A 25,515-nucleotide genomic window follows, 5' to 3' on the forward strand; every position below is an offset into this window, starting at 1 on the left:
ATCGTATTCAGAAAAAGGAAGCAGATTTTGTAGGATTCCACTACAGAAAGTGAAAGTGAATCCGATGATGAGTAAGATTCTGAAATTATCATTGCATCGTTTTCTTTTCTGTTTATTATTTGAATAGTTCAATTTTATTAACAGAGTGTTTCTCATTAACTTTCAGAAGTGAAGAATCATCACCAATAAAAAAACAAAAAACAAAAAAAATTCAGACTACACCCAAAAAGTGTGCACTGCTTTCGATAGTATTTTATCATCAATTTTGTTTTTTTTTCTGATTCATATTTTTTTTATTTCCAGGACGCAATCCAAAAAGAGAAAGCACATTGTTGAGGATTCGTCTTCTGAAGAACAAATTCAATCCTATGATAGGTAAGATACTTTGTAAAGCTATCTTACCGTTTATCATCAAAATTATATTTGTTAACAGGTTCTTTTGCATGTATTGTTATATCTGAACTTGGAACGGAATTATTACAAGAATTCTTAAGAGAATTAAAAAAAAAGAAAACCAATGAAAAAGCTACTGCACAAGGGTTTGTTATATTTGGGTGTATATTGCCGATTTTAAGGTGTTTTGGTTGCTGATAATTGTTTTTGGTTTCCTAGGAAGAAGGGAGCTCGGTTGCGATCGACAGAAGGTCAATATGACTCATCCGAAACGTAAGAACCTTTATTTGATAAAGTCTTGATATCCTGATTTGTTAACTGTATAGTATTTTTACTGAATGGTCTTTATTCTATGCTTAGATTGCCGGAGGTGAACTTAGGAAGCAAGAATGATCCTTTGTTTCAAGGACAAACGGATCAAAGCAGTATAAATAAACCCTCGGATAGCATGTAATTTCTGTTTCCAATACCGGTTGCTTAATTCTTTTTTTACGATCTGCTTCTAATTTTGTATATATTTTTTTTAGAAAAAAAAGCCCTTTAATGTTTTATTCAAGAAAAAAAAAGGTAGAAAAAAAAAGAAAAATCTATAACTACGTAAGTTCTCAAAAAACAAAGCCTGTATTTCTTTTCAATGCTTCAGGTGTATTTTGATTTTATTTGGGTGGATTTCAGGTTGAGTCTAATAGAAGAATCAGCCAGTGACTCAGCTCAACAGAAGATGATGGTTGTTCGAATGGATACACATTCGCAATCTGAACTGTTTTCAATGTGAGTTTTACAACTAAATTTCAACCTTCTAATAATTAATTTTAAGGGGATTTCTTAACTTTTTCTTTTTGTCTTGTTTAGAGTTCCAATTCAAGTTTATGTGCCTCTGTCCCAAATAACAGCACCAAACTCTGTGCCAGTAATTGAACCATCCCCAAAGTCTCTGAATGAGAAAATTAGTGAAAAAAGAGCAAGTAAACATTAAGAACTTCTGATCTCATGTATACCCACTAATTATATTGATTCATCAGAATAATGATAAATTGATAATGATATTCTCAATTTTGTTCATGAAATGAACAAACAAAGTAGACTTCTTTAAAATTACTAATATTATTATCAAAGTCAAACTAAAGATGATAAAAGTGCGTGCTAGTTCATGTACATCAAATGCTAAAACAGCAGCGTGCTTGGAAACTAATAAAAACATACATTACCAATTAAGGTAGCTAGTGACGATGGTTGGAAACTTATAAAAGCATGACTCTCATCATGATCATGGTTTCTCTCCTGGATGAGGAACCGGAGCGGATTTACCTCCTCCACTGTAAACTGGAGCAGGGTCCCAAATGTTATAGTCTTGTTCCACATAAAATTCATCTTCACCTTGGTTCATGTTGTCCTTTACTGGCCGAGCATTACAAGGTAGTGACGACGATGGGCATGGCATCCATGGTGTAGAAGACATTGCAGATGTTGCTACCATCACAACCACCACTATCTTTCTTAACATTATCAAAAGTGATGAGTTCATGATTTTGGTTTGAATGTTAATTTTGTGTGTTACATAGTCTGAGTCATTTATAAATAAAGATATATATGTAGCTTTTGCGTGACCCTTATAAAGTTCAATATTATTAGTACATTATCAATATCCAATTTATCATTATCTTATAATTGTGAAATACCAGTTGATTTCAACGTCAGTGTTTAAGTTGAGGTTTCCCTCTTGTTCACACCAAATTAATGACGATGTATCATGTTTCTTGCATTTGCTCCAAATCAAACATTTCATTGGTGCAGAAGAAAATTGTTAAGCCATTAAAAAAGGGCTTAATGACAAACACCGTATAGTTCTCACGTCGTGTATATATATAGTACGGCGGTAATACTAGAAAAACAAAAAAAAAATAAAATTTTTTTTATTTAACATTTATTAATAATTACAATTTATAAGAATTAATGAATTAATGAATGTTAAATAAAAAAAATTTAATTAATTATTTTTTGTTATTAAACATTTTCGATAATATGGTATATTTATTTATGTTATCTTGTGTTTATATGTGCTGGATCATTTTTTTATATCAAAAATATAAATAAATTTTTATATACATATTCAAATATCAGTTTGCAAGTTAAGGAATATACCATTGGATTGTGTATTTAATTTTTAACAAAAGTGATGAGATTGAAAAATTTTAAATTAATTTGATGATAATCAAACATTATTAAAATAATTAATTACAAATTATTAATTTGTTCTTCAAATTACACTTGCTAATTAATAATTTTGTTGTGTAGTTTTTAGTTTGGCCATGAAGAAAAAGAAAAGCCCAAAATGGTTGGCAAATAAAATTCAGCCTTGGTACAAAAATCTTAGTTATAATGGTTGAAGCAATATTTTGTCTATCGGGTCAGAATTTTGGTAAGCAAGCCCAAAAATAAAATCTTGGTGCAAGACCAACTAGTTTGGTCTGATTTTGAAAAAAAGAGAAAGCAAAGAATGCATGCTTGCAATGGATATCCACTTTTATCATTTGATGGATTTCAAATTTTGATTAAATACACTTAATACAGACATTGGAAATAGGAAAGAGAAAATGAAAATTGATTTGATAGCCTTAAATGTATTACACGCTACTAGGTATGGGTTTTGGAAACTTAATTCATTTTATTTCCTTTCTTAATTTCCTTTGAAATCCTTTCTGCAATCTCTCTCTTCTCTGTTCGGTTGTCACTTCATAGGAAAAATGGAAGCAAAAGCAAGTTATCAGAAGAAAGAAGAAGAAGCTTGTTGCAAGCATGAAGTCATTGTAATGATGGCATTAAAAAAAAAGGAGATCCACAGTAGGGTGTGGTTGAGATCTTTGCCACTTTTGGTAAGAAGTGGTGAGGAAGTCTCAAGCTCTCCATAACCGAAAATGGAGAAGATCCAACTCGGTCAGAGAAAGAAAATCTCTTGGAAGCATGACTCGTCTATACTTTTAAGTTTTGATCAACCACCACAGGAGGTAGCTACTGTAGCTACGTGGAGGAAGAGGTAGAAGATTAGAGTAGGAGGAGCTGTCAAGCATCAAGGACTCATCAAGGGCTAGGAATCCTTCTTGAAGTGCAAGTCAAGATGGAAAGCCCGGATTGATGAGGATTTGTGAGAAAGGAAGACACAGAGGTAATTGCATGTTGGGTTTTACATTTGGTTTTCTCTCCTCTCTCTCTGGCCAAACCGGTCTTTGCTTGAAGAAGAAGAAGAAGATTAGCTCGGTTCAAGAGTTTCAACCTTGGAGCCTTCCCCTTCTATAAATAAGGGAGAACAGCAGGGCTTGAAGCAAGGAGAAAAGAGTGAAAGTACAGAGTTCTCATAGCTACCCAAGCTAATAGAAGTTCTTCTCCTTCAATGTTCTTTATTTTGTATTTTTCTGTTTAGTTTTGTTTGTCTTGAGTCTCATGGAAAAAGATAAACAGTGAGGTTTGTAAGAAAAAGCCATAGAGCGGAAAAAGACAGAGTATACAAAATTAAAAGAAAAAGCCATAGATGTCCTTAGAAGTCCTTTGTACATCTGTGTTGTGTTTCATGATTCTGTGGGAATCCCCTTGCAAGTTGGGTTAGCACTTAGCAGTTGAAAGCTTGGTAGGTGACCAAGTCAAGTTCAAGATTGGGGTTAGACTCTGGACTTGTCCCAGATAGGAAGGGTAGTTCCTAGGAAAAATTGGTGTTTGTAATCAAGATGATTATAGTGAAATTCCATCACTGTTGTGATGGAGACTAGATGTAGGCTGCATTGTACTTGGCAGTTGAACCAGGATACTTCGTGGTGTGATTCTCTCTTTCTCTTCTACTCCATTTCTATTTCTACTGCATAGGAGATAAAACTGAAAAATATCTCTTGCCTGGTTACGAGATAAAAAGTAAACGTCTCGTGGCTAGGTACGAGACAAAAAGCAAAAAGTCTCCTGAAGTTGTTTCAAAGGCCAGCAAGTGTTACTAAAAGAAAAAAGGGCTAAGATTCAACCCCCCTTCTCTTAACCACTGATAACCATAAAAATGAAATAAAAAAATTTTTACTTCTTCAACCATCTCCACTTCTAAAAACAGCCACATCCTCTTACATAGACACAGAAAAGGTTTTTCCTTTCAAAAAAACAACTAACCTCATGGCAAATTTAAATACATAATGCATGAATATGGAAGTTTATATATGTATTAATAATTTTCTTTATCTTATAATTTCCGTATTGATCTAATAGTCATTGTTTTTTAATCCGAACTGCATTTTGAAACAGACAAAACGCAGAAAAATTATATTTATCAATTTATGTTCTCAATTTCTTAGGATACAAACTTTTTTTTCCTATGGTAAAGATTGTTTCTTCATCCCATATAGACCAACAAATTTGTTTTTTCACATATATGCTAATAAAAGTTGTAATTATGTTCTCATATGCACACCGCTTTTGTGACAATTTTCTACTATGGTATGACTACAAAAAATAATAAATACATATGCTTTAGAAATATTAAATTATGTTTAAGATTTGCTAAGCTAATCATACTAAAATATTTTATTTAGTTGCTTCAACTCTATTTCTAAATGAAACTTAGTATTCGATCAACTTAAAAGTTATTGCAACTCCTTTCACAACTTTTTAAAATGCTAATTATAAACTAAAACTAAGAAATTTTTTGAAATTTTCATCCACTGAGGTACTGAATTTATGCTAAAAATAGGGATACTACATTTCTCACAACCTCAAGCAAGTACTATAAGAAAAAAAAATACATAGTAAAAACAAAATATTTTTAAATGTTAAAATATTTTGTGTAATACTAACTTGATCACGTTTAGATTTTTGCACAATTCACACTTTATCATTTAAGTTCTCTTGTTTTCAACTTTAACACTCAGGTTTGCATAAACTCTCTCTTAGAACGAATGATTTGCTCGAAAAACATCATGTTCTATTATTTTATACTGCGTTTTACTTTCATCTTCAAATCTTCTTGTTTGATTTTTAGATTGGTTATCGTGCTCGTGAGTTCCTGTAGTGCCTCCTTAACAAGAGAGGAATTTACTTCTGACATTTACATTGTAAATCCTGCAGCCTGAAATTGAATATAAATACATAATAACTTGAGTTAAAAACTATCCAATATCACTTTTTGAAGTTCAAATAAATATGTCCTAAATCTTATCCCTATATGAAGTGAGTCATGACATCAAGGGCACATAAATTTTGTCCATAATGAAATCACCATAGAATTCAAGTTCATGATCTCTTCTCTAATAAAATACTAACAATCAATTAGTTAACTAAAAATGTAAAAAATGTTTGTTTTACATGTAGTGACCTATTTTTAAATTAGTTAACTAAAAAATGTTTATTTTACAAAATAACGAAAAAGAAATCTATATAATTTTCAAGTTATGACTTATAGAAAATAGTAAAGAGCATGGTTCAATAATTAAAAAACTGCTAATAAACATAACATAAAACTGCGATAGTGGTATATGTTGAGTTAATAGAAATCACAATATAAAATAAAAATTGAAAAGCTACATTCATCAAGCATATATAGCAGAAGAAAAAAAAATTAAAGCTGATAATTTATGAACTATTATTATTATTATTGCTGCATATTCACAAAATAATGCATGTAATACATAACTTTAACCGTTAGTATTATCTATGTGCCCTTGAGTTTTCAATATTTATATATAGTAGGAAACTCAAAAACAAATATATAAAAGTTAGTTATGGAAGGAAAAGGAAGAACAAAAATAGTTAAATATATATAAACTTAGTTAAATTTTAAAGAGTGTCATCCAAGAATTAAACTGAACATTCAAAGAAGAGACAAAAATGATCTAATATAAACAAAAAAAAGTAAAAAATAGCGATTAAGCAGATGAATCATTCATATCGCTTTGGCAGGAGCAACTTCAGCCAAAGCACCTTGCAGCAAATTTCACACTTTGAGCTTTGTCAGGAAAGTTGTTCCTTAGAAAAGGAAAGTTTTCAAATTACTTAGCAAAACCAAAAGCAAATCCAAATTTGAAGTAACAAAAAAAATCTATAAAAGTCAAAGCTACTAAATTATATAAGATGTCAATAGACAACAATGACTATGCTTATTTTAAGTGTAATGTTGTTTTACACCTCTCAACAACATTTTATGTTTAGAAAAGAAAAAAAAAGAAAAAGGCTATAGCCTTTGAAAAAAAACCATTGTTGTTATAAATATATAGCTTTTACTAAATTTCTTTAAATTATAAAAAAAACCAACTTCAAGAGCGGGACCATTTCTAAGAGAAACAACTCTGATTTCAAGAGCAGTAGCATCTCCAACTTTCTGCTATTGTTCTTGGACTCCTAATAGTTTAGGAAATTGCTCCGTGGTTTGGTTTGTTTAAAACCATCTCATCAAAGTATCACATGAATAAGTTTTAGATAAAAAATAAACTGCTCCATGTTCATTAAAATTTTTACAAAAATAACATAAACCTTCAAGATACGATAATCAAATACTTCAACATTATAATTTGCATTACTATATACCCAAACAAAAAGAACAAAGAATTTTTTTTGCATTATTTGATGATCTTCATTGCTCCAAAATTATCTCTTATAGAATTTCCAAAACCAAATCTTTTTTACTGAAATCAATTCTAACTGATAAATTAATAACTCGAAACATCTTTCGAGAAAATTTATATTGGCGAATATTAGGATGTCCATAAGGGTTTGCAATTCTTGTAATAGCAATGTTCAGTTTTCGGTTCACACAATTGAGTTTTTTTTTTTTTGTAAATTCATCTGTAACTCTTCTATTCTTCCAGTCCATGAATCTAAGAAATAGCAAGAATTCTTGATCTCTCTCAATTCGAAAATCCAGGATTTGAATTGATGTCCTTTCATCGAATCCTCCTAAATTGCATTGATTTATCCGAAAGATTTTACTTCAATTGGAGGACCAAACCTTATTCCATGGTATTTACATAAGATTCCTCTTTCTTATTCTTCTTATTCTTAAGCAAGTCCCCGAGAGGGCTTAGTTGATCTTGAGGGTAAGCCTGGAAGAATAGAAGAGTTACAGATGAATTTACAAAAAAAACTCAATTGTGTGAACCGAAAACTGAACATTGCTTGTTCTAGATAATTGCAATTAAACTCGGCTCAATCTTCAAAAAAGGATTGAGTCGAAGACAAAGATACTTAATTTATTGCATAAACATAAAGTAAAATACAGTAGAAGAGTCCCGATTCCAAACGAACACATTCAAACGTGATTAAAAAGGATCTTTCTGATTCTCGAAGAATGGGATGGGGGCAAAAGGATAATCAGTCTCGAACTGATGACTTCCACCACGTCAAGGTGACACTCTACCGCTGAGTTATACCCCTTCCCTTGCCCCTATCGAGAAATAGAACTAACTAATCCTATCTTTTTGTCATTGATCCCCACAAAAAAAGAGACATGGTATTTTTTTATAATTATGTCAAAACTGTAGAATTTATTAGAAATATATTCTGCTATTGAAAAATGTTTCCACCCATTTTATTTACTTTCTTTCATCTATATCGGATATCCAAATTTTGTCAAATCTGAAAGTAGATATAAGACGATAAGACGATTTTTTCGATTCCTTTTTTTTTGTATCTAAAGGATATATAATTGAATTAGTATCAAGGCCTCAGAATACAGTTAACACAATGCGTGTGCGCATCCAATGTAAAGACGGTTTTCAGTGCTGGTTATCCAATTACAGAAGCAACCCCATAGTCTTTCGCTCTCGCGTCTTTCTAAAATTGCAGTCAAGTCAAACTCATTTACTTGGATTTGGTTTATTTATTCTAACAATTCCAATAAAACAGAACTGGATCTAATATGAGTTGGTGATCAGAACGTATATGGGTAGAACTTATAGCGGGGTCTCGAAAAATTTATAGAGAATTGATGTACCAAATAAAAGAATCCTTAACAATGTGATGGTGGGTGCAAATTTAGAACACATTAATATACAAAAGCTGTATTCAAGAATCAAGAAAAGCTAAAATAAGAAAATCAATAATATTATCCGGATTCTAGTTCCAAGAGATGTCAATATTTCTGAGCTTCAAAGAAAAATGAGATGCCAAAACTGTTCAGAAGTAAAGAGTTAATACTCCCATTCAATATTTAGAACTGAGCTTTATTGATAACTCTGAGACCTATTGTATTTTTCTCTTCCATTAGTCCTATCTTGTTTTTAGTTGCTTGAAGCAAGCAATAGTTTAAATTTGGTATTTTGATAATTGGATATTTTATACCATTTTTGGTACTATTTTCTTAGTGTTCTTAGGTATATTTTATTAAGTTTTATTATGTTTTAGTATGTTTTAGTGAAAATTTACCTTTTGGATGCTACTTTGAGTTTTTGGATTTTTATTATAATTTTAGGTGATTTTTGAGTGAAATTGGCAAGTTTTGGAAAAAGTCTGATTTAGAGGAAAAAAAAGGACAACAAATGCTGTCAAATCCTGACCTCCTTGCATTCCAATGAGCATATCTTGAGCTACAAAGGTCCAATTGACGCGTTATCAATGGTGTTGGAAAGCTAACTTTCAGAGATTTCCAGCAATATATAATGATCCATATTTTTCTTTGAAGAGGACAGCCCAAAACGGGCGTTGAACGCCCAACTTACCCCCTTTCTGGCGTTCAACGCCACCGAGGGAGCACAAGGCAGCATGGACAGCCCTCTAATGGGCGTTCAATGCCCATTCTTCAAGTTGGATGCCAAGCTCAGCCCAAACATTCACCAAGTGGGCCCAGAAGTAGATTTTCACACCTTTAGCCTAGTTATCTCATTTTTGTACTTTTTAATTATTAGATTATTATATATATGAGGAGATCACCATGTTTAGGATCTTCCCCACCATATTCAAACTCATCACAGTTTTTCTCTGTAAATTATGAGCAACTAAATCTCCTGAGTTAAGGATAGGAGCTCTGCTCATCCCTATGGATTAATATTATTGCTTTTCTACTATAATACATGTTTGATTCCATTCTATAATGTGTTTTCGTTCTTTATCTTTATGAATCTGGGCTAGAACGAGAGTATGACTCCTTATTCTACATGGGCTCTTGCGGATCCTTAGCCGGGCCGTACTAAGCTACAGCTTGAGAATATATTACAGGTTCCAAGAGAGTATCTGGGCTAATTGGGATAAGTGAGATAAAATCTAGTTAGTCATGCGTAATTGAGGTCTCTGTGGCGTTAAGGCTAGAATTAAGAGCATCATTCTCCGATCCGGAAGATCTGACCTTGTCTATGTCATTTTGAGTAGGATCACCAGAGATTGAATTGCGTGCGCTTCACCCTCATTCAGATTGGATGACCATTAGCACCTGCGTTTGATTTGGATTAGAGGAGATTAATGACCACTAGTCCCGGCTTTAATCCCTTATAGCCTTGCCATTGAATGAATCACTCATTGTTAAAGTAGTCAGTAAGAAGTATTAATCCGGAAGGATAAGCATCTCCAAGGCCTCAACTGATTCTTTATCATTGTTTCTACACTAGTTCGGTATCACTTTATTTATTATTTCATTTTATGCAATTATAACAACAACCATCTTTTCTATTCGCCTGACTAAGTCCTGTAAGATAACCATTGCTTACTCAATCCGACAATCCTCGTGGGATCGACCCTCACTCACCTGAGGTATTACTTGAACGACCCGGTGCACTTGCTATTTCAGTTGTGCGAGTTCTAATTTCATGCACTATCCTCTAAAAATGGGTTTCGACCATAGTTTTGAGCATTTTTAATACCAGCAATTTTGTTTAAAAGTCTCTTATTCTTCCTGAACAAATTTTCAAACACTTATTTGTTATGCTAATATTTCAAACTTCTTGTCAATGAACTCAAAGGTATAGGGAGATGTTGGTTTCTTCTCCAAGTTGAATCGAGAAAAGTATAAAACTTAGGGTGTGTTTTTCACATGATTTCATATATGAATAACTTTTTACCCATATCCATTCTCTCTAGATTAAGATTGACTAGCAGAGGGTGATGATCATAATTACCCTCGACATCACCTCCACTCTAGCATCTCTGAATTCTCTTCTCTAATTTGAGTTGGCTGGAGCGCGATCTAATCTCTTGAAAACTCTATCAAAACCATTCCTTTGAGCTTCCATCTAAGTAAAGTGAGTTCCTACATATCCAAGGTCCATCAACTTACATTCATTTATCTTTTAGAATCGTTTACACACATAGAAATCTGTCGAGACTCCTCCTTTCTTTTTCTTATTCATTTGCAATTCTATTAAAGTCACCAACTAAAATTCACAGGATACTTATATTACTAGCTATATGTTTAAGCTTCTCCCAAAGATTTTTCCTTGACCTCTCCTGGGACAAGAATAGGTAGCTAAAAGCTCTCAAGTTCTCTCATTATTCATTGAGATAGTCATATGGACAAATTGATTCTTATATTTAAGGAATCATTGTTTCGTAAAATCTATATACCTCCACTGTAACTAGTAGCTTCTTCTCTGTAGCAATGCCTAAATCTCAGCAATCTAACCACTTCATTAGCCTTATCACCTCTACATTTGGGTTCAAACTACATAGTAGTAGTAGGATTTTTTTGTCTACAAGTCTCTTTTAAAGTGTGAATTGATGCCTGATTTGTAATTCCGTAGATATTTCAAGCTAGAACAATCATTAAAACAAAGACAAAATAAAAATTATATTCTACCAAAATACTAGCTGACATTGCTAGTTACACTGTATCTCTCCCATGATAAGAGTCTCTTCCATTTGAACTTCAACAACTTTTTTTCTTTTTCTTCAAAATCTTTCATAACTTCAGAAATGATATTGGAGTCTAACAAGTCAAAATATAGTGGACCATAACCAAGGTGTTTATTGAGAACAGAGAATTCAAAGAGAGTTTCTTGAACGTCATGTGAAAGGGATGGACTATTAGAATTTCTGTTAGCTAATTTTTATCAAAGTGGGCTACAGGTTGGGGTGGATCAAACACAACAATTTGGGAGGGGTTAAAGACGTTAGAAGGTATTGAGATAGGAAGTGAAGTTATGGGGTAGGACTTTTAGACAAGGATTTAGGCTGGTTACTAATTTGGTCTTTGTTTTGGACTGTGCGAGAAACAGAGAATTAAGACACATTTTTTGTCGGTAAAAGGTCGAGAACTGTTATCTTTATGGGTAGGTTTGATTGACGTCTCTCCCTTTTTTGTCATTTTGTAATTTTCTCCTTAGGTCATTCTATAAAAATTCTTGCTCTGTAGTACAACAAATCTAGAATTCGTCCTACTAACGTGTCCTTTGCCTCCTCCATTAGCATAATTACTTGTATCTTAACCTATTTTCACCTCTTTTCGTCCAAGTGTTTTCCATTGGACCAATATCCATAGTCCATATTTTCCTTTTTTTTCTTTCATGACCTTTTTTGTCTTTATCAGTATTTTGCTGGATAGAAAAATTGTTTTCTTCTATCTCTCGTTGTGGCCCTGTAATAGCACCATTTTTTTTATAGTTCTAAATTTGAGTCCTTTCATTTTTAAAGCAGCTCTCTTTCTCATGTCCCACTCTTTCACAAGAGAAACAGACCTATTGTAGCCCTTCATACACTATGGAGTGGTTTACTCTATTAATCTCATATTGAGATACCAGAAATTTAGTCAAATTCATTTTTATACAAAATCTTGTAAATTTACTTCTTAAGACCTCTACTATGCTAGAATCTATCTTTAGTGTTCTTCCAATGATGTTATTAATCTTTTTTGGAATGATCTTATTTTAATACTCAATAGCAAGTCTTGGAAGTTTAACCGAGGTAGCTACATTATCAATGGTTGCAATAGTTAGGTCAAAATTAGATTTTTAAAGTCTCACCGAGAGATAATATTCTAGGATTTTTCAAGAATTTTCTGTAAGAGAAAAGCCCAAATCTTTCGAGCTAAAGAACCTTACGAGAAAGAACTCACAACCCAAATCAATAACTTTAATTCTTTTCATTTTACCCCATAAATTCGTCAGTGTTTTTTTTATTGGCATTAGAAAATTTTTTCTTCCCATGAGCTTTACAATAAGAGACTCCACCACTCTTTTATAATCTCTTTTAATACTTTTTTCTATGACAAAGTTGTAGAGCACAAAGAGTAGTTTTCTTATCACAATCTCTTCATCATTCTCACTCTCCTCTTCCTTCATTTAAGAAGGGAATTTTTCTCTCTAGGTCGCTCCACCTCCATGGCTGCTTGATCATTCTTGTTTGTCTTTACTATACTTGTAAATGACTTCTTCCCACATTCCATACCACCCTACTCCTAATTCTCAGCCTTTTCTCATAATCACTTTATTAATATCTGTATCCATGATAATTTCATTATGCACCATCCATTCTTCATGCCTTAGTTGAAGGCCTACATCTTATGAGAACTTTCATGTTTTTCCGATTTTCTTAATCTTCTTTCCAAACCTACTATCCTCTTTTTCTTTCAATTTCTCTATGGGATCATGGGGTCGAGAGGCTCCCATTCTCATTGAAAGGTAGCTGAGACGAAGCGTAAGAAAAGACAACGTAGAAAAACAATAAAAAAATAAAAAAATTTGTCAAAAAATTTAGCTGTATTTTTTACACCAAATTTTGATAATCTTTTTTTTTTGGGTTGATGGTCTGATACTTAATTTTTTCAACTTTCTGAGCTTGGCTTGAACTATAATATTTTTCTGATATGCATTTTGATATACTATATTTGTTGTTCAAAATAAACTGATATTAGACTTGCATAACTAATACACAGATTAAACTAAATATGAATTTTTTAACCCAAGAAAATGTTTGTTAGCATTAATCAAAATTATTATTTTCTAAACTATTCAACAACAACCACAGCAATAACAACAATAATATCATCGTATTTTTTTAAGGTGGGCGACTAATGACAATGATGATGATGATAAAAATCAAATTTTTATCTTTTTATAAATATAAATATTTGTATTTAAAAAACGTGTGATGATGATATCTTTCGAAAAATCTCTACAACCAAACAAAATTTCTAACTAAATTCAACCAAATTGTTATAACGCATTTTATATCCATGTGTCACTTACTGTTCTTCTTCTTCTTCTCATAATTCTTTTTTTACCCTCTTAACAAGAACCTATGTCACGATTATGAAATTTCGGTATCAAAATTAAAAAACTTCTTATGTCACGATTAAAAAATTTCGATGCTATTTTCTAATAAATTTTGCATAACCCAAAGCTTTTCCTCTTCATTATTATCATCATCTTCTTTTCTTATTCATATTTCACTTCTTGTTTCACCTTCTCATAATTTTTCTTATTTTATCCTCTTAATAAGAATAAAAATAAAAAAATTAAATAAAGAATAAAAAAATATACAATGCTGCAAAACTACCTAGAAAAAGAGGAGAAAAAAATATAGCAAAATTAGTAGCAATAAAAGAATGGTGATAAGAAAAAAAACACGCAAAAAAATAGAAGAACACAAAGATTAAAATGTATTTAACTATTTATATTAAAGAGCACGAAATACGGAATTTTCACGTTAGTAGGAAGTTAAAGCATATCTAACACACTATCACTAATGAAATTAGATAATTTTTATTGAATTTAAACCAATTTAATTACTAAAAAACTTAGATATGTAATGAGACTGAATATTTTTTATATTTTTATTTTAATTATGAACTTTTTATTTAACTTATCGATTTATTTCATTTAGTCATTTACAATGCATTATAACTTATAAGTATATATGTGTCATGAGTTTAACTATAAAGTATGTTATACTTTTCAAATTTTATAGCTGGAATGTTTATGTTTTTTTTAAATACCAAATGAACAAGTGATTTTTATAACCAAGTTTAACTACATTTTTGTTTTTATTATGTCTTTTTTTTTCTTCTTTTTCTAACTAAATTTTTTTATTAACAATTTTTAAATTATTAAATTAATTTGATTAAATTTAATTACTAAAATAAATTAGTAATTTAATAATATCTCTTTTTTTAAAATTATTTATTTAAATATTTTAAGTTTTTTATGTATGAATTTTAAATTTTTCAAAATATAAAATAAGTACATCTCTTTACAATCTATACTATTTATACTGTGAGATTTATTATTATTCTGAAATATTTTTATAAATTCAATACTAAGAACCAGATTCAAGAGTATAAAAAGTTTTAAGAAACTAATTTGATGATTAAGTATTTTTTTATATTTCAAAAATATGTTACAAAAAGGATATTTATTTTTCATAACTCATCCTAATATCTAATAACTTAAATTTATGAGGTTAATTATTACATTATATTGTAACTATTATTCTACTATTAAAGGAGAATGTTACAATATTGACTATATATAGACCTAAGAGTATCATATGAAAGGAGACCATAATAAGGCATCAAACATGCATCTTATGACGAAAGTAGCTCATGAAAAGAGCAACTCACATAAGAGAAGCTTGTAACATCATAACCTCATAATATATGTACTATTCTAAATATGTGCACTCATGTATGATCTAATAACTTGAGTATAGGAGGATGGTTGTGACATCGTGTCTCGAACCTACTTTTTAAATTTGGTTCAGGTAACTCTTAAAATCGGAAGAACAAAAATATTTTTGAACAATGGCGCCATCTGTGGAGACACGTTGCTTGTCACATCCTCTTCATTTTGAGTTCTACTCTAAAATTTGAAAATCATAAATTCCAAACCTCCAAATTGCTGAGTTTTTTTTATCTTTTATTAAAAAATAAAAATTTCAAAAACAAGAAAATGGATGAATTTTTAAAATAATTTCAATTATATGAAAATTTATATCATATTATCATATCTCTTTGTAAATGAATCTAGAACAACACATGCTTACAAGATGAATAATATACTTAAATATATAAAAAAAGCAAAAAATATGTGGATATAAAAGATAAATATTAAAGTACATAATACAAAAAATTCACAAAAAAGGTAAAAATATTTACAAATTTTAATTTGTGATCATATCATTATACGGTATAAAGGCTTATAATTATTTGACCAATTAAATAGTCAATGATTTAGAGGCTTAGTAATAACTTAAAAGTTGTGAAGTAAAAAATTAGAAAAAAAAAGATTTTTTTTAAATTTACCACAAGAAACACTACTTGACATTGAGAAATTAAAGTTGATAAAGCCGGAAGATGGGAATTTGTTCTCTACTAAAGAAGAAAAATGTTTAAAATCCTAATTAATTAAACTCCTTGAAGGCAAACCACATTTATACTTAGACACGTAAAATTATAATTTATTTATTTAAAATTTTATAGAATATTTTAGAGCATATTATTATTTAAACAAATAATAAGAAAGTTTGTAGTAGAAATAAAAGAATAATCTTTCAACGATTGTTTATTAAAAAAATATGAGTCAACTAATCTAAATTAGAAAAATTCATCATTCAATTGTCCTAATAATCATTTTAAATCGAAAAAAGTTTTATTTAGGTAGATTGTACTTAAATGAAAAAAATTATTATGCAATTATTTTAAGATAAATAATTTTCTCATTTTAAATTCAACATTTTTATGATTGAGTTACTATTTTAAGCATAATAAATTTAATAATTATTGATTCTAACCACTTAAATTTATTTTGATATGCCTTCATTGGAATTTTAAAAATTTGAATGCTTGAGCTTACAAGCTACAAATCGAAAGAACTCACAACAGGAATCCATGACATTAAAAAATTAAAAAATAAAAAAAAATCTGACATTCAAGAAATGAAAATATCAACTCTCGATTCTAGAATCACAATATGTAAACTTTGATTAAAAAAATATATTTTGATTAAAAAAAATCTAACTTTTAAACTCATAAATTGAGATGGTAACTTACTATTAATAGAAGTTATGGTTAGGGTTCGGAACTTTATAAAAAAATAAGCAAAATAAAAAAGTTCCACTTTAAAGAATGAGACTCTTGGATTGAGATTTGAAACTCTAGCAAATCTTTCTCGAAAGAAAGACATAAGAAGTTTGGGAGCCTGTTCAGAAAAATTTCTATAAGCCCAATACTAAAATCTGGGTTCAAGAGTATAAGAAGATCTAAAAAATCAATTTGATGATTAAGTATTTTTTCGAATTTCAAATAATATGTTACAAAGAGAACCCTAACTTCTCATAACTCATTCTAATACCTAATAACTCAATTTTATGAGGTTAATTGTTACATTATAACCATTATTCTACTATTAAAAGAGACTGTTATAACATTAATTGTATATAGGTCTAAGAACACCATACGAAAGAAAATCACAATAAGACATCAAACATCTTATAATAAAAGTAGTTCATAAAAAGAACAACCCATGTAAGAGAAGTTTGTAATATCATAATCTCATAATATATGCACTATTCGATCTAAATACGTGCACTCTCCAGTATGATCTCTATTTTAGTTCTTCTTGCGATCTATAATTATTATAACCCATATCAACTTGAACGTCGAAGTTCTTGAAATTACACTTCCATCATTGGAGATGATGAATTTGAGATATTAAAATTTTGGAATAGAAAGATAATGACAATATCATGTCTCTAACTTATTTTCTACAATTTTATTTAGATAACTCTTAAATTCAGAAAAAAAATACTTATAAACAATTATTATTTTGGTGGCATTAGTGAATTTTTTTCAAAGTTGGTGGCATTATTGATTACCGTGTAAGAATAGTTAATAATTTAGCATATTAATATTTTAAATCTCCATAAGTTACACATTTAAATTTCGAAAATATATCTCAATGTAATTTAATATTAGTATATTACATTTGTTACTATTTAAGATCGTAGATTATTACAGATGTAGATATTTGTATCGGTATCGTATACGTTGATGGAAAATTTATTATATGATTATTGGAATATACTAAAATCATATATTTAATAAACGTAGCAAATCATAAGATATTATATTATAACAAGTATGTACTACAAAATTATGGAAGGTAATAATGCCATTGGTATTTATGCAAATTACTACTATTTTTAATTTTAAATTGGCGAGGGCATAATTAATAGCTTGTCGTACGATCAACGATGTATCAGACTGTCAGCCAGAATATGTTTGAATTTTAGTTATCAATTGGGTTTGCTTTCTTTTATCCTTATTTAGACATTGATATGCATGTAAAGCATCCAAAAGTAAAAATTTCAAGTTGCGCTGCATCGAAGAAAATAGAGGAAATGGTGCTTTTGTGAAACCAAAAAACAAGAGCGAGGAAAATAATTAAAAAATAGTTCTTGACTTGAGCGCACTTATCGCAGCAGAGCCCCACAAATTTTAATTTGCAACGCAACATAAGGTCAAGGAAAACCAGGGTAATAAGGTCAATAACAAGGTGATGGAGGGACAAAATTGTGAATCAAATCAAATATTCTGTTGTTAACGGACAAAAGGTTTTATTTGGCGCGTTGAAGCGGGATCCGAGAGTTGAGGAAGAAAGGAGGGAATAGGAATACAAACCGTTTTGCCATAAACACCAAAATCTCCACTCCGTTGTCTCTATCTCCGGCCACTCACCGCCGTGAGAGGTTGGAGAAACGGTACGTATCACCTAATACTTTTTTCCCTCCAATCATCCATTTTTGAATAATTAATGACCATAGATACAGATATAAATATCATAATCCTTCCTTTTCAATGCATGCTTCAGCATATTTGATTTGATTTTTCATGTATTTGTTTTACATAGGGGTGAGACGCAAATTTCAGCTGCAAGGAAGAATGAAATATGAGCAGTGAAGCAGATAACATAACGCTGAAAAAACGTAATGAATCAGGTTGTTGCTGCTGCTACAGTTGCAAGTGCATGTGCAAGGTTATCGTTCTGGGTGTTGTGTTAGTGTGTTGAGTGCGATTCGACACAACGCGTTGTGGCGTTGGTGTTGGCGTCTTTCAAATGGCAAAGATGAGAGAGCCAGGATCCGAGACACCTACCTCAAACTGCGAGGAGGAGAAGATTTTTGTTTCGATTCGAGTAAGGCCTTTGAATGATAGAGAAAGGTGGAGGCGCGATGCGTCTGAATGGGAGTGCATTTCTGGAAACACCATCAGATACAAGAATGGTCCAACAGATGGCTACACTTTTGGTACGAAATACATTATATGTTATATCATTGCCTATGATCCAATATCGAACAATTAATTGATACGAGTCATAATTTTAAGAATTTTCTCTTGAATTCTGATTATGACATGTAAAGATTGAATCATTTATTTGAAACAGACAGGGTATATGGGGAGAAGAGCTCCACGCAGCAGGTTTATGAGCAGGGGATCAAGGAAATTGTCCTTTCAGTTGTTAGTGGCATCAATTGTGAGTAGCAACCCTTCTTGATTTAATGTCTTGGATGGTGGATTTTATTCTATTTTTATTATATGAAATCAAATGAATAAATTTCAATCAAATATTTCTTTAGTTTTATTTATAGTTTAATTTATGTATAAATTTGTTAATTTTAAAATTATTAACTTTTAAATTAATTTATATGTTTTATAAATTATATATCCATTGAGTCACCAAAAAAGAAAAGTATATATCCATTGTCTAAATCTAGTTTGAATGTAATTTTAGGTAGCGTTTTTGCATATGGACAAACAAGCAGTGGGAAGACTTACACCATGAAAGGAATTACTGAATATGCAATAGATGATATATATGACTACATAGAGAAGGTATAAAGAAATTCTAGTTATTTCGATCTCAAATTGATGATTTTATGATGATGCTACCAAAACATGACATTTTATTGTTGTGTCCCAGCAACATGGGAGAGACTACATTATGAAGTTCTCTGCGATGGAAATATATAATGAAGCAGTTAAAGACCTTCTTACTGCAAATTCTCCTCCACTTAGATTGCTTGATGATCCAGAGGTAACTTTACTATTTATTTTTTGGACGTGCAAGCGTTCTTGGCTTTAGTTCTTTTGACCAGTTGAGAATCTATGTGCCTCAAACAGAAAGGGACTATTGTTGAAAGACTTACAGAGGAGACTCTTACAGAGAGGAGCCACTTGCAGGAACTCCTTTCAACATGCGCAGGTATTGGTGACTTGGTATCTATTTAGTTTTACACTCTTACCACTTTTGATGCTTTTCAAAGATTTCAACGCACATCTGCAAATATCTTGCAGCTCATAGGACAACGGAAGAAACAGCCATGAATGAGACTAGCTCCAGATCTCATCAAATTCTTCGATTGGTATCCACTTTATTATAAAACTAGTTAATATTTTTTACCAAAATACTCTTATTTTATTCCTAACCTTACCCAAAATGATGAAATTACAGACAGTTGAAAGTAACCCTACTGATTATGTAGGCACTACACGTTCTGGTACACTTATAGCCAGTGTGGTACGATTTTTACTCGTTTTGTCCTATACATGTGTGTGCGCGCACGCGTGTTAATAGAAAATAAAAATTAGTTTCTTTCTACAGAATTTCGTTGATCTGGCCGGGAGCGAGCGTGCTTCTCAAGCATTATCAGCAGGCACAAGATTGAGAGAAGGTAGCCACATAAATCGAAGTTTGCTGACCCTTGGAACTGTAATTCGAAAACTAAGGTATTCTAAAATTCAAAATTTTTGCATTCAGTTGCTCTGTATTATGCTTTAAGTTTGATTGCTCTGAAGTAGTAGAAGAATATTATGATAATCTATTGAAAATGTTGAGTGCGTGTTCTACTATCTGAAGAGTGTAATTGGTACGTTAAAGTATTCTAAAGAGCCAAAGTGTTTGATGTTGATGTACTGTATCCTAATTGATAATCTATTCTCTCTTGTTGTTTAGCATGTATATTCGTTGACTTAATAGATCTTTATTGCTTTTTCCTACCCACTTGCCAACCTAATCTAAAGTAAAAGTTCCATTTTTTTTCAAAAAAAAATCAGAAGAAAAAGAAAGGGGTGATTAAACATTATTTCTCTACCTTCATTTTCAAATAGATTGTCTAAATTCTAAGCCACTATTGTTCATTGCAGCAAGGAAAGAAATGGACACATACCTTACAGAGACTCTAAGCTTACTCGTATTCTACAAAATTCTTTAGGCGGCAATGCAAGAACAGCAATCATTTGCACCATTAGTCCGGCGCGAAGCCAGGTTGAGCAATCAAAAAATACCCTACTCTTTGCTGCTACTGCCAAGCAGGTGACTACTAATGCTAAGGTCAATGTGGTCATGTCCGATAAGGTCTTGGTACAGCAACTACAGAAAGAGTTGGCTAGAATGGAGAATGAGTTGAAGGGCTTCAGTTCAAATTCTGCTATACTAAAGGAGAGAGAGCTTCTGATTGAACAGGTAAGGGAAGATTCAATAATGTGTATCCTCACTATGATATTTCAAACTCTTTGTATCCTTTTAAGAAACATACAAACTATAAAAGATAAATATCATAGAGTACATAATTTGATCTCATTAATTTTTATTCACTTCGTTCTTCTTGATTTGAAAATATGCAGATGGAACAGAAGATCAAGGAGTTGACTGAACAACGTGATCTCTTTCAATCTCGTGTTGAAAATTTGCTCCAGACAAATACTCAAGTTGAGACTCCTCGTCATCGCAGAAGAACATCCAGTGTGTCTAATTTAACTGCAAAACTTTTACAGCATCAAGAGAATATGGAAGATGACTTTCTTTTGGATGGCAGTCCTCCCACATTTGCTGGGCCTGATCCATGTCATGGTTGGGAGGAGATATCTAGGGAAGCCGGTTCTGAAGATAGTATCAGAGAAGTTCAATGTGTTGATACATCCCTTCATGCTTTGAAACAAAGTGGAGGAAATACCCCCATGATACAGGTCACACATGTAGTTACTAAATCATCATCGAGGAATGAGCATAAAGGATTGGATCATGTTGCTGAACTTAATAGTCAAGATTTTCTGAAGCAAACAGTTCAGGACACTGAAAAGACCAACGAACCTTGCCATGTTGAGGACCTTTCAGAGTACCCAAATGAGTCCCCATATATTTCTTGCAAGCCCATGTTGGCTGCTTATGCTACTCCAATGTCTCCAGCTGCTCAAATAATCAAGGTGGATTGGGAACCTGCATCACTTCATCATGCCAAAAGGTTGCAGCAAAAGGTTATGTCATACTCATCACCTTCTTGGTTAGGTAAGTTTGACCAGGAATTTGCATCACCTTCTCGATTTGCCGGACTGCAACAGACACCAACTAGGGTTGAACAGGAATATTCTGATTGCTTGGATTACCTCCCTGAGGAGCCATATAAATCGCCAATGCAAGTTACTACACGAAAATCATCTAGAAAATATTCTCAAATTGGTGAGACCAATGCTCCAGTTCCAGTAGAATCCGATGGTGATTCTGACGGGGAGGATACTGCAAGTGTTCTCAATTTCGCTGTAAGAATGAATGAGAAGTCTAGGTCAAAGCTATCAAAGAAGAACTCTAACGATCAATTGGTAAGCACAGAAATAGATTTTGAGATCCAATTGACAAGCATATAGAGATTATTCCATGTATTCAAAATGCATTCATGTTTTAGACAGGACTATAAACAACATACATGGCTTTTTAATAAGTTAGAATATGATTATAAACAATTTGTATATTGCATATTTAAGAATGAAAATTATATATATAAAATTTTTACCAAAAAATATTTTGTTAAAAATAACAATTTTATTACTTGGATGTAGTTCTGTTTTCATGTCCAAGACATCTGCACATGGAGAGTAGAAAATCTTATTCAATATTCTTTCAACAAAAACTCCCTCAAGTTTTATCCTCTAACAACAAGCATTCTGCATGAAGATTTTATACTTGTATATTTTATTTTAAATGTGTTATAGGTACATGGAAAATCATATGTAGTCAATAAACGTCTAAGCAAAATAAAAGGTATGGGTTTCTATGAATGTGCGGGAGCTATGACACCTTCCAGATTTGAGAGACAGCAGAAAGATATAGTGGAACTTTGGCATGCATGTAATGTACCACTTGTACACAGATCCTATTTTTTCCTTCTCATCAAGGGTGAACTTGCGGATACTGTGTACTTGGATGTTGAGCTCCGACGTTTGTCCTTTCTTCAGCACACATTTTCTACTGGAGCTGACATTACAGGACAAGGTCTAGATGTCACACCTAATTCAAGGTAAAATCTGTGTTTATTAAGTATATTTTTAACATGCAATTCACCCTTCCATCTGCAAGGATGACCAATTCATATTAATAAACAATTTTAACTGTGATTGCCCATATAGTGTAAGACATGTGATCATATGTTTTTGTTTGATAGCCTAAAGGCTCTAAATCGTGAGAGGAAGATGCTAAGCAAGCAAGTGCACAAGAAATTTTCCTATAAGGAAAGACTGCAACTATACCAGAAGTGGGGTATCGATTTGAATACTAAGCACAGAAGCATACAATTGGCATATCTGCTATGGACCAACACAGAGTTGAACCACGCAAGGGAAAGTGCAACACTTGTTGCTAGGCTTGTTGGATTGATAGACTCGGGTGATGATTCAAAGAAGAGTTTTGGATTTGGCTTCGGCTTCGGCTTCTTGGCCCGACGCAAGAGCAGCACTGTTAAACCCGATAACTGGAAGGAGAATATGACTACCGTTGGATAGAAACATAAGCCAGCATTTTTTTTATATTGACATTTAATTCATGTGATTGATTCAATTTGTATTCTGGTTATCTTCATATTTTACTCGACTTCTAGGTTCTGGTTGTACATTGGAGAGAATTTTAAGATCATAGTGATTGTTTAATTTATTCCATTAATTCAAATAAAACCTTTGCTGTTACATCTCTAAGAAACTCTTTCCGCTCCCATCGGGTCTTTTAACATGTTAGTGAAGCCTTTAGGAATCCTTCATGCTTCAAGAGAATGTGTTTATACGCTACGGTTTAGTATGGAAGCGTAAATGTGTTCATTCAATATACAATACATAGATCTTAATACGTTAGTTCAAAGTTGGTTTAAGGTGAGACCTAATTTTCTTGTGCAATTTAAATAATACAGCTACGCTTGTGTTGTTCTTAGGTATATATATATATATATAATATATATATATAACTTATTCAACTTCACCATGTTTAGACAACTTGTCAAACCTAGACATGCAAGGCCCATGCCTTTATAACTAAAACATTTATTTTATTTTTTTGGAAAATGGACAAATCAATTTATTCACATTTTTTGTCTAGATTTAATTATACTCATAAATCAAACAAATATGTTTTTAATAATCTAGATGTTTGTACCAGGAGCAAGTTCACGAACTAGGGGAGTTAGATATAAAAAAACCTAGCTTCAGCACGTGCAGAACTAGGCCGGGAGGGCAACCTGCAAGACACTCCGATACTAAAGTTAGTTAAGTATTTGAGTAGTACATGTGATTAGAGATTTACCTGTTGAGTGCCCTTCCCTTTTATTCCTTCCCTTTAGGGCTGCCATTACATGGGATTTATTGCCTTTATGTTGTAGTCTTAATGTCGCGATATGGTGATTTAATGGCATTTTCGTTTGTGTTAGAATCGAACGCCATCCTTTAATATCAGATTCTCATTTGATGGCTATTTCCTCACGTGACTATTTGTTCGAATAGTATACCCAACTCGGGTCCCTGGACCTTGGTGCTTTCATCGAGGATATTCGAGTTTATGAAGTCAGGTTTTCCCTTGAATTGGAGCCTTAAGGCTGCGTTTGGTTATATCTTAGACATAGACATAGACACTGAGATATATATTAAGAAGATACAACATAAAATACATGTATATATATTTTGTGTTTTGCAAAACAAATATGCAAGACACACAAAATATTAAAATGTCCATAATACCTCTATCTTCTACCTTTGTGATAATTACCACAGTGAATTTTATTCTATCACCATCTATTTTTCTTATCCACTATCATTCGTATAATCAAAAATAAATTATTTAGATATCAGAAAATTTTAATACTTTCACCAACAAATTCAATAATATTAAAATATACAGAGATGAATAATAAAAAAATGAACCTTTTTTTGGGAAAAAAAATAGAAAAATGAAGAAAGAGGTAGGAAGAAAGAAGAATTGACAGAAAGTAAAATCAGAGAGAGCAGTAGTAGCAAACTGAAGAGGAAGAGGGAGAGAAACGGTGGTGTGAGCCGTGAAGAGGAAAAGAAAGAGAGGTAGCGGCGAGAAGAAAGCGAAGGCAGCAGGGGATCTGAACAAAATAAGGAGGAGGTGTGATAGATCTGGACCAAGGGAGCAAGGGAATCTTCTCTGTGTAAACGGATTCTTCTCTGGTCTCTGGACACGTTGGAACCGCATGAGTTCACCGGGGTGGAGCACAACGGCAACGACGGATCTGTATCTAAACAAATAGTGGAGAAAGAAAGATGAAAAGAGAAGGGTGCGGTGACAACGGCAGTGGCGAGGACAGAGAGAAAAGAAAGTGACAAAGGAAATAGGGAGAAAGAAGGAGAGAAGAGGAAAAGGGGGGAGCTTTTGAGAAGAAGAATGAGGAAGGAGAATATGAAAAAAGGGGTTAAGATTAAGGGATAAGAATGGTATTTTAAAAAATAATTAGGGGTAAAAGAGTAAAAGTTTGTGTCTCGTATAGTGTGTCTCAGTGTCTCATCTTTTTTAAAGGATATCAAATACATGTATTTTATGTATGTTTGTGTATTCTCATATTTTTAAAAAATTAGTGTCTTAACAACCAAATATTGTACATGTGTACCATGTCTATGTCTTTTATGGACATGCACATGAAACAAACGCACTCTAAGGGGTTTATTAAGGAAACTAAATTTTCTTTTAGTCTTCTTTGGCGCGGTTATAGTTTTTTTCGTTTTACGAACTATCAGCCTGCTTTCAATTTCTCTCTCCAGCAATAAATACAACATTAACTTAAGATTAAATAATCTTTCACTTTCCTTTTCAACAAAAAATATTTCACCTTCCTAATCATCTTCCAAACGAGAGCATTTTTCCTTTTTCTTTGTAAGCCTCCTCCTGTTCTGTTCTTCTTCGTCGCACTCTC

The 25,515-nt window shown here is 31.9% G+C and overlaps 1 protein-coding gene across 1 annotated transcript; it reads left to right on the forward strand.

The window, feature by feature from the left end:
- The first annotated feature begins 18,389 nt into the window (after positions 1-18,389).
- Positions 18,390-23,168, forward strand: LOC107459992 (kinesin-like protein KIN-7E). The gene is made up of 12 exons (XM_016078309.3): positions 18,390-18,579; positions 18,717-18,806; positions 19,065-19,165; positions 19,254-19,367; positions 19,454-19,535; positions 19,628-19,695; positions 19,785-19,850; positions 19,935-20,059; positions 20,477-20,795; positions 20,957-21,928; positions 22,319-22,623; positions 22,768-23,168. The coding sequence occupies exons 1-12, from the start codon at positions 18,390-18,392 to the stop codon at positions 23,102-23,104; spliced, it is 2,769 nt and encodes a 922-aa protein (XP_015933795.1). The 3' UTR covers positions 23,105-23,168.
- The last annotated feature ends 2,347 nt before the right edge of the window (positions 23,169-25,515 follow it).

The sequence above is a fragment of the Arachis duranensis genome, chromosome 8 (assembly GCF_000817695.3).
Source record: "Arachis duranensis cultivar V14167 chromosome 8, aradu.V14167.gnm2.J7QH, whole genome shotgun sequence".
NCBI lineage: Eukaryota > Viridiplantae > Streptophyta > Magnoliopsida > Fabales > Fabaceae > Arachis > Arachis duranensis.

Bases quoted from the DNA above. Each gene is read 5' to 3' on its own strand.
- LOC107459992 (XM_016078309.3), top strand. From the start codon at position 18,390: ATGGCAAAGATGAGAGAGCCAGGATCCGAGACACCTACCTCAAACTGC. The intron at 19,166-19,253 runs GTATAAAGAAAT...GTTGTGTCCCAG, and splicing joins TATATGACTACATAGAGAAG to CAACATGGGAGAGACTACAT. The intron at 19,851-19,934 runs GTACGATTTTTA...TTCTTTCTACAG, and splicing joins GTACACTTATAGCCAGTGTG to AATTTCGTTGATCTGGCCGG.